Genomic DNA, 10,889 nt, shown 5'->3' with positions numbered 1-10,889 from the left:
TTTTCCCTTTCTTTTGAGGCAATTTGAAAGGACTCCAACTCTTCCGGCGTTTTGAGGACTCGCAAAAGAGACCAGACGCCAAGGCTTGCTGAAGCCATAGATCAAATGCCTCCTCGTCTTCGTCCATCATCATTTCGGCGTCCAAATCCCATGGGAATCTACTTGAGTTGCAGCGTTGGCTTTTCTCCAAGCCAACCATGTTTACATGAAAGCTCGGTCGATGAGTGTTGGGTCTACAAGCCATTCCCTGCATGAAATAAAGAAAGTTGTCAGATACAGAAACTGGAGCAATAAACAATCCTTCTCAATCAGATTTCTTTCAAACCAAGGTACCAACTACATAAAAAGGATCCTTATATAATAGCAAACAAACTACACAAATAACTGATAACCCTTGGGGTCAAAATAAGCAAGAACTCCTAAGTTCCACTTCTCATCAGATGATTAGGAACTCTGTAATTTTGAACCATCCACATTCACCTATAACACAATGCTATATAATGCAATTCCAATCAGTTAGATTGGAACCTATAAAGCACAAACACCTCTCCAATGTTTCGTGTTGCCGCGTCAGACACATTTGGGACACGACACTTCTCTGACACACTTTGGACACATGTGAGACACCTCTTAACGGTGTCCAAATAAATTTGACTCACTTATTAGGACACGCGCCAAGAGACTGAGCTGACACCTGCACTTGGCCAGACGTTTCTGGGACACTCCTAACCCTATATTAGATCTTTTATTTTTTTAGATAAGTAGCAAAGTGATACCTCTTGTAGTTTTTCTTTAGGCTCACTATCATAAGATTAACTAATTGTTATAAAATACATGATTCATCCTTTTATTTTACGATTATCTTTGTAAGGATTCCTGAGTAAAAGATTCCTTAGTGTTCTTTTTTGTGAGGGCCATTATCATTACCATAACTTTGTTTTTAGAAGGTTAACATATTAATCTTAATTCACATTTTAGATGTTTGTCATGTTAATTATATTTTTATATGCAGTGTCCTGGTGTTCTATATTTTGGACATAAGCTGTGTCACATGTCTGTGGCGTGTGTACATGCTTTATAGGTTGGAAAACAGTCTGTGGAGTAGATTGAGCACCAAATCAGGTCAAGATGAATTACGTGTAACGATTATATTGTCTGTAGAGTACACTGACCTGACATATAGCCCATTCTGATACATCAAATATTTTGCTCTCGGCACAAACAAAAGCACGTGGAATCTCCACCTACGAAGACAATATCAAAGTTCAGAAACAAAATGCAAACAATGAGATTAAGGGGGAAAAAACTACTATTTCCTATGAAGAATCTACTTTTTGAGGCCTGTCAAAAACCAAAGAACCCTTATATTCGACCCATCCATCTCCGTCCTTCGCTTGATGAAACTGACGGCAGTCCTGTTTGCAGAGAAGACGTAAAATTCAGAACTAAGATAAAGTGAGCAAGCAATTAAGACAGAGACGTAAGGAATTCAAAAATCAGCATGTAAAGGAACGAAATCAGACCTGACACCATCTTGCTTTGGCCTTACTTCGGTTAGTGCATACCCAAATATGTGAATTCCCACACTTTGTGCACTGTATACGTCTGGATTCTTCCGAACAATATTCAGTATTATCCTGGTCAGCCAAATGATTCAGTAGGGGTTAATAAGCTCTAAAGGAACAAGTGAAAGAAAATTTTAGAAGAAAAAAATATTACTGTTTCTTTAATTGTTTGGCAGGTAAATGAAAGATTAAAAGTCTTTTGCATTACAATGTATGGATCTTGTAAATGAGAGAAAGAATCATATATTCCAGAATAAACCAAGGAACTTCTAACACATTATATACTGAGGACTAAGGAGAAATTCATAAGATTCTTCGACACAATATTGTCAGATTTACCTGATGTGAACTACTGTGGGATTTTTGGCAGACACTTTTAGCCATGGATTCTTCTTTTCTTAATTGTTCATCATAGTCCCGCTTCTTCACAGAGTCAGAAAGAACCTGGAAAAAGTTTAATACTTGTTAAAGAGGAAACCAGAGCAACCACAAAATTTATGTTTTATATGTTATATATTAAATTAATATGCATTTAATGCCTATATATCAATTATATGATAGGCTCTGCGGCTTTTACATAGAAATTTACCTCGTATGCACATTGAAGCTTCTTAAATGACTCACTTGCTAAAGAACTTCCCATGTTTTTATCAGGATGCACGAGCATAGCCTACACGATCAAATAAAAAAAATGGAATGTTACTTGCAAAACATCGGAAAAAAAGCCGGTTATTGTCTTGATTTCTTTTTGTTTCTAAGTGGTATGGTCTTAACTAGTAATTGCCAAAATACCATATCATTATGTCACGGTTCAAGATTTTGAGAAGAAAATGGTAAAAATTGAAAACGGCACGATGCCACTTCTGAAATTATTATTAGTAACTCAAATGAAAGTGACAACAGAAAATAAACCAAACCCATTAAGTCGGCTAGTACATACAGCATTATAATTTATAACATGGGTCATAATTTGATTCTGCAACATTGTAACATGGTACTACTAATGCTTAAAGAAATGTGCAACATCCTCAATAAGTATTTTGATAACGATGAAGCAAAACAAAATGTTGTACAGAAAATGAAAAACTCAAAATACCTTTTTCCGGTATTCCTTTTTCAAAACGACTGCATCGATCTTTTTGTGGCGGATAAACCCAAGGGCTTCATAATGATTCAGACTCTTCAATATCCTTTTCATTTCATCAATTGAATTTGTCTGTTCTCTAACAACTTTGTTAACCAAAAGTTCTTTCTTCTTATCAACAACTGATGTGGTGACAGCAGGTGGTTTACTAGACGATTTGCACGAATGCAAATTCTCAGATTCCTCCGGTGGGATAGGATATTCACACTCTTCGGCGAAGTCGTCTTCCATAACAGTTTCTGTTTCTGATGGCTTCGGCTCTTCAGAATGCGAACTTTCACTCACGTTATCAAACCATTGGAGCAGAAAATTCAAAATGTCATTCGAAAGAAACGCGAGGTTTATGGCAAGAAAAACACCCGGCCATCCCACTTTTGCTTGAACAGAATACATAGCGTAAGCAGTTCCAATTAGTACCACCAAGCGTGCATGATTTAAGGAGAACAAATAACCTGCATTTGTGATTGAAAAACAAAATTTCAGGATTGTAGGAAGAGAGAGTGACTAGAGAAAGAAAGAAACATGAGAATACTGTAATAGGATGCATTACAATGTGTAGTAACTATCATATTTATATTATTATATAAATAAATTTGGTTAAGAGAGTAGTACATAAGAAAAACATGTGGGTTGAGCCCATATATGCAAGAAAAAATCCTAATGACTTTATTATAATAACTCTTAACATGGATGAAAAAAATGGATAAATATTCAATTACGCCAACAAAAATAAAAGTGTGTCTTTGCCCTCATATAGAACATCAACTGAACAAAGTTTCATGATGATAATAACAAACTTCAGAATCATATAGACATTAAATAGAAGTCAAGCCTCTTGGTTGGGGGAAAAATAGTCAAATGAGAGAATGTCAACGACGAATGCGATAGAGTGGTAGTATAAATACAATTGAAAAATATTGTCTTATGTCTTAGCATATGTTTTGTATCAATGTTGTCAAATTCAAACCTAGGATAGGAAGGAAGAGAGAAAGAACGTAACTTGAAGATTGTAGCACAGATCGTAAGATCCTATCTAAAATACAAATCAGAACTAATCTAAACTAATTAGAACTATTTAACAGCATAATAAAATGAAAATGGGCTAAATCCCAAATAAGCAAGCAACAGAAAATAAAAGACACAAAAACTCAAACAGGCCAAGCCCAAGCACAAACAAATTGACAAAGAAGCAAAAAAAAACATATTTAACATTAAAGGCTCTATCTAGAGCCCTAAAATCTAAAAACTTAAACTGATGGCCCATCAGGTGGTTCGGCACACCATCAAAGCAAAGGGAGAAGGCCATGTGGCCTAGAATCTGCTGGAGAAAGAGGAAGCCACACGATGATTGTGACAATGGAAAAAGAGGAAGTCACACGACGAGATGGCAGTGTATGGCAGAGCCTGTGCACATCAGCAGTGGCAAAGGGGGTGTCACAGGGCAAGACTGGTGCTTCAGCCTAGCTCGTCCAGGATCACCCGATTCCACAGCCAAAATCAAAATTGCAATTCCAATTTGATCCAAACAGCTCCGGACCCCATAGGCAATCCAAACGGTTTAGGGCCAAAAACTCATAGGACTGTGCAATCCTACTGTGTGGCTCGCAATTTTAACGGTGGAGTGTATACAATACAAAAGACGATAAAACCATAGGCATAGTCCTCTCTTCTTTTATCATAATCACTAAGAGAACACATCTGAAGACCCGAGCAATAATGGGAGTATCATACCTCCAACTATGAGTAATGTTCCTGTGATCCAGAAGTTAGCATACATCCACAAAATAAGGATAGCAAAAAGCCCTACGATGAAAAGTCCAGGAGTATAACCCAAGTATTGAACAGCAACCCCAGCAACAACCTGAAGCATTCAATTGAACGGTGAGAAGCAATGTACTCTTTGCAAAATTATTTGTTACTGAATTGAACATGGAAACACATCTATAATCTATAAATATGAGCCATCCATTGAAGATTGTAGGGATGTCACTTTTGCAGTGCAATACTGCAATCTACCTCTTAAACTAAAGTTAAAGCAATGTCAAGTTGCCAACAGAAGCTAGAAGCTGAATGATGCAATTCACAAATACAGTGTTAAAAGTCAAGTGTGGCTTATATACACAACATTAAATATAATAAAATAAATGAAACAAGAAAAAAAGAAAGTAATAGAACAACTGAGTCTACAATAATATTTTGAAATCAAATTAGGATAATTACAAGAAGATACAAGTTATAAAATGCCAAAATAAGTAAAACACTAAATGGAAATAAGAAGGATATTCAACTAAATTGAATCCATAACTCTCCCAAATATCGAAGCAAGAGTCTCATTTTCATAAAACTTTGCATCATCATTTTTTAATGCTACCTGAAATTAATCTGTATCATAAAATTCTTGTAGTAGTGTATGACAATAAGGCAATTGTAAAAGTCGTCACACCATTAAATGATAAGCTAACGGCGACTACTTCTAAAACTGCTATCTTACCAAAGTAGGCAATAATAATTACTGAAACATCTGAAATGAAAATACATTAATGGAACATAGACATAAGGATATAGATCATAACCAAGAACAGCAAGAACAAAGATTCAGACAGGTTGAAAACAAACACATACCATACTAACAAGAACGTAAACCAAGCAAAACATCGAAGTCAGACTAAGAAAGCAGCTCCACATTATAAGCAGGAGCATCACCGAACCAAACCTAATAAAGGACTGAAATCCCCTTAAAGCAGAATCCTTCCAAAAAATCAATGATAACCTCAGTAAGCTCCCCAACTTTGAGCAACCCTTACACACCATAGGCCAATGCCGTTCAATAAACATCGCAGTTCTGTCTCTACAACAAACCACCACCGTTCGAGCACGCCAGCAAGCGTCTTTTTGTGACTTAATCCATTGCCAAACTTGCTTAAACAACCCTATATCCTCCATCACCATATCCTTGTCAGATTCCAAACCTCACTCCTATGATGAAACTAAAACATTATCCTAAACAAGTTATATTTCTAAAGCTATTGATACACGTCACAATAAATCCATTGACCCTTATATCCAACCATTTGTGATGCTAAATCATCAATGCTACCCATAAAAATAAATCACCTTGATCTACCAAATTTCACTAAATTAATAAATAAATAAATAAAAACTGCTACTCCATAAATAAAAGAGACAAATTCACGGGTTTCACAACTAAAAATGACTTCAAAATCCAAAAAGAGAAAGAGATAAAATGAATCAAAAGAAAACACTGTGTGAGTCCATGATAGCACTAAATACTATCACGTTCAAAAGGGGGAGTTAATTGCTTCTAAAATAAGCTTCCAAAAAAAAAAGCAACCACTATTCACAAAAGCCTCAAAAACAAAGGAACCTCTCAACAAGTAGATAAAAACCCTCCCTTTTTGACAAACACAATGTGATTCCCCTACTTTCTCAACGACCCCACTTAAAATCTAGCACTAGAATCATTGACCCTTTAACAAGTTCAAGACAAAAGCACTGCAAAATGGAGCAAAAACACATCAAAGGAATGAACTTGAAGGTGACCCAGAAACAGTGGAAACCCTAAAATCTGATGTGAAATTGGGTGAAGAAGATCGAGATTGAAACTTTGAAGCACCGACGAAGAATTAGTGAAAGGGGTTTCAAAAGGGTGGGAGAGAATGAAGAAGAATATTGGATTTTTTGGATGAAGGAGAAAACTGAAAACCTTGGCTTTTTCTTTTGTTTTATTTTTTATTTATTTTTTCCCTCTCAGAGATTGCTTGTGAAAAAGTGTTAAAAAGTTTTGCAAAGGATGAAGAGAAGAGTGTGAGAGTTGTTTTTTTGTTGCAGAGGATGAGAGAGAAAGAGAGAGAGAGATTGATGTGGAGAGAGAAGAAAATGGACATCATTTTTTATTATTTTGTTTTGCTTTGTGGATTAGGGTTGGAGAGTTGTATAATAATGAGGAGCTGGGTCCATGTCCAAATATTTAGTTTTGTAAATTATAATTCTTATTATTTTTCTTTAACTTTTTTACATATATATAATAATTACCATAAATACTAACATCTAGTGGGTAATGAAGTGCAAAAACAAGTTCTCCTTGTCCTAAACAACATGGATGACACTTTTGAACTCAACCAAAACTGTATTGTCATCATACTTAAAGGAAATAACCCAACACCCCCAATAGATTATAGATCAACCGATTTATGTAATGAAGTAATAAAAATTATTGCTAGGGTGGTAACCAACAAAATCAAGCATATCTTCCTTAAAGTGGTTGATATGGAACATAACGTTTTTGTCTAAAGGAGATCCATTATTGACTATTTCTTAATAGCCATGGAAAGTTTGGGATTTGCTCAAAAATAAAAATAAAAGGAAGAATGGTGTCATGGCCTTAAGTTGGATATGCCCAAAGCATACGACATGATTGAGTGATCTTTGTTGAGAAAGTTCTAAAGGTTATACAGTATTCAGATGGTTTGGTGGAACTAATCATGAAATGTGTCACAATTATTTCTTAACAAATCTTAATAAATGGTCATTTACCCCTAAAAGGGGATTGAGATAACGTGAATTACTATCAACATATTTCTTATGCGCAATGGAATGACAAATCAAAGCATCCATGGTTTCAAATGGTAAGGAGTGCACCAGAAATTTCACATATTTTCTTTACGGATGATAGCCTCCTTTTTACCAGAACAAACTAAGAAGTGGTCAGGAAGATTCTAGACATCCATGGAAGGTACCAACAAGCCTATGACTAGGTAGTCAATCTTGACAAATCTAAAGTCTCCTTTAGCTAAAATGTGCCTAATAAAAATATATAAATGATTTATGAAATGATGGGAGTTAAGACAATGGAAACTCAATCAAGATACTTCGTTCCCCAATTCCACTTGGGTGATCTAAGAAGGTATTTTTTTTTATCTGTATTATCGACAACATTTGGTTGAAATTGGAAGGATGTAAGAAGGAATTCATTTATATAGGAGAGAAACAAACTCCCATCAAAGTTGTAGCTGAGACAATTCCAAATTTCATTCTCAATTGCTACAAACTGCCAGAGGCATATTGTAGAGACATTGATTCCTTGTTGGAAAGTTTTTCTAACAGGGATCTAAGGAAAAAAGTAAGAAGATTCACTAGATGAGTTGAGAAAGACAATTTTTTTTAACAAAACAAAAAAGAAGATATTCCTTCATTCAAATTGGTAAAAATTACATTGATCGAGAATAATACAATTCAATGTTGTTAAAGCTAAAAAAGATAATTCTGCGAACAAACTCGCAACACCCAAGTTAATAGCCTAAAACAACATAATGCCTATAATTGTGACAAAACCACCAAATATGACCAAATCAAAGTGTCTGGAACACACATACCTCAGGAGTTGTAATATTAAATACGACAAAGTCATTGATTGAATCTGCACTTGATCGAAGTTGATTTATCAATCTAAATAAAATGAACACCACAACAAAAATAGGAAATCAATTGCCGCACTAAGACGGGAACTCAAACACCGCACTAAAATGGGGAAAAATTAAATATATTTGTGAAAACCATTTATCTAATTAAAAGGTTAAAAAAAGGGTTAAATGAGTGACTTTAGTCCCAAAAAATGGTCTTAAATCACCTTTCTCTAATGGATAAAGAACTAATATGAACAAGGAGAAAAAGGTTTGAGGGAGCACGGATAACCTAAAATTGACACTAGTATTCATATTGTGTTACTCCTATTATACTTAAGATATTATTGAGAAAGATTATCTAAAGGCAAAAAGAAAGGTGGAATCTGATTTAGAGTATTTAATGATTTCAACAAAGCTCTGTTAGGTAAACATTTTTTGAGACTATCCATAAGTGAGTAATCTGTATTAAAGAGGGTGATTAAGAGAAAATATTATCCAAGATTTACATTTACTTAGGTTAAAATTGGTTTCTGCCAAAGATATGGGTGGAGAAACATCATTAGGGGGTGGAAAAAGGAGAAGATGGATTGTTGGAAATGGAGACAATGAAAAAATTCAAGATGTCTCTTGGTTGAGAAACATGGAGAAAATAATGTTTAAAAGTGAAAATTGCACAATGGGAGATGATGCTAAAGTGGAAGAGCTTATTGACATGCACATTGGGAATTGGAACATGACCTTGATCTACAACCCATTCAACTAATTGGAGGCTCTAAAGATTGTTAGTATACATATATCCCTAAGTTTTTGGAATGATAAACATAGATGATTCTAGGAGAAAAATGACGTGTATTCAATAATATCAACTTACCATGTAATGTGAAGCAGTAGAGAGAATCTCCTACTTGTTCCATTCACTCATAAATATGACAAATCGTGGTCTTAAGTTTGGAAGGCTCCTATCCAAATAAGATCAATAATTTAGACACATCATGTCCCCTATGCCATTTTGCTATGGAAGATGAGTACCACTCTTGTTTATAAAATCTAACTTATCCAAACTAGCACTTTTTGCATTGCCTCTAGGATCCCACTCCCCTATAAATTTGAATTTAAACTATTGGATTTTCGGTTGACTATCTTGTGACGAAAAGATAAACACCCAATTATTTTTCACCATCTTGTGGAAAATCTTGTTTGAAAGAAACCAAACTGTGTTAAATGGAGCCACCATGGATCATATTAATCTGGTTCAAATAGTTGTGCAACTTTTCTAAGATTACAATGCAACAAGTGTAGTTTGAAAGCATCAGCAACCTTACTTAAACAAAAATAGACTTGGTCTCATTCAACCATTGTCACATTCCGTGAATATTGATGTTGATTGATTTTCCAATGACCTAATTGTTGAGCTTGGATTTAAATTGAGAAAATTAAAATAGTATCACATTTCTTGGAATTGTAAAGGAAGAATGAGCTTAATGATTGTAGTACCTCAAATTTTGTCCTATAAAATAAAAATAATTTAAATAAAAATAATTTAAATAAAAATATGTTTGTCTAAAAATTATAAAAAAAATTGTAGTAGATTTATATTACTTTTAATATAAATAAATAAATAAAACTAACCAAAAAAGAAATAAACTTAAATCAAAAGAGTCCTTGTTTCTTCCGTATTTCTCTGGTTTGCCTGCTTTGCTGTATTTCTCTGGTTTGCCGTGTGCTAGCTTTGACGTGTACAATGCGTCTCCATGTGAGGTTGCGTCTCCATATCCCACACCAGTGTAAAATCCAGAATAACAACCCACACCTGTAAAATCCAGATCAACCACCACCCCTTAAATTTGTACCAGATTGCTTGATGTAGTTGCCATAAAATACAGATCAACAACCACCCCTTAAATTTGTACCAGATTGCTTGATGTAGTTGCCAAATCAGTTTAAAATCCAGAAATCAATTTATACAATGGATACAACCCTTCCTCGTTTTGGTCTATATATTGAAACAAAAATTGAATAAGGGGAGGAGGAGATCAGACGATAAAATTGAGGATTTTCCTTCTGGTTTCCAAAATACAATAGAAATAGAGCAATATCAAAGAAGAAGAATCTGCCATCATACTTCTTCCCATCAACCCATAACCTTAACCTTAAACATAATCGATCACTAACAACAAGCGGAGGACGAGAATCAACCCACCACCGCGCCACGGAAAAGGGTATTTTCCTCATTTATAGGTTTGCTGTTGTATATTATTGAAAAATTGAATTTTTGTTTTTGATGTGTATGAATAGAGTTTTGGTTGAGATTTTTGATGTGTAATTGGGTTAGTTTTGTACTAAATCTGTTTCTGCTTGTATTTTGAATCCTTGTTTACCTGCTAAGCTGATACGCTGCACATACTTCACGCACGCCAACTGTTTGATAATATACTTGTGTGGTGGATGAACCTTTTTTTAGTTTCTCTATTTTCAGTATTTATTTCTTTTAATTATAATAATTCTATTTTAATGATGGGCATAATTAAAAGGTGATAAATATCATTTATTTTAAGTTATAGTAGTTTTTTTTGGTTTATGCTATTTAGTTTTAAAAATGAATTTTATTTCTTCATTTATCAAATTTTAGAAAAAATAGTTTAAAAGAGGGTTACATTTATAATTAGTATTAAAATCTTTTTTTATTTATTTAATAGATTAAGTTACAAGTCTATATATTTTTCTTTTCACTATTTTATTTCAAAAAAATCGTTTAAA

The 10,889-nt window shown here is 34.2% G+C and overlaps 1 protein-coding gene across 1 annotated transcript; it reads right to left on the bottom strand.

Annotated features, from left to right (window-relative positions):
* Position 1: 1 nt before the first annotated feature.
* Positions 2 to 6,641, bottom strand: LOC101493579 (uncharacterized; the record flags this gene model as incomplete). The annotated part of the gene is made up of 9 exons (XM_004488829.4): positions 5,332 to 6,641; positions 4,441 to 4,570; positions 2,662 to 3,161; positions 2,155 to 2,235; positions 1,905 to 2,009; positions 1,524 to 1,637; positions 1,332 to 1,415; positions 1,173 to 1,244; positions 2 to 247 (listed from the first exon to the last, which is right to left on the bottom strand). Coding segments are annotated over exons 1-9 (1,659 nt in total), but the record flags the coding sequence as incomplete, so codon positions are not given.
* Between the last annotated feature and the right edge of the window lie 4,248 nt (positions 6,642 to 10,889).

The sequence above is a fragment of the Cicer arietinum genome, chromosome 1 (assembly GCF_000331145.2).
Source record: "Cicer arietinum cultivar CDC Frontier isolate Library 1 chromosome 1, Cicar.CDCFrontier_v2.0, whole genome shotgun sequence".
In the NCBI taxonomy this organism is placed as follows: domain Eukaryota; kingdom Viridiplantae; phylum Streptophyta; class Magnoliopsida; order Fabales; family Fabaceae; genus Cicer; species Cicer arietinum.
The sequence above is the reverse complement of the archived record's forward strand: the minus strand, read 5'-3'. Positions and strand labels throughout refer to the sequence as shown.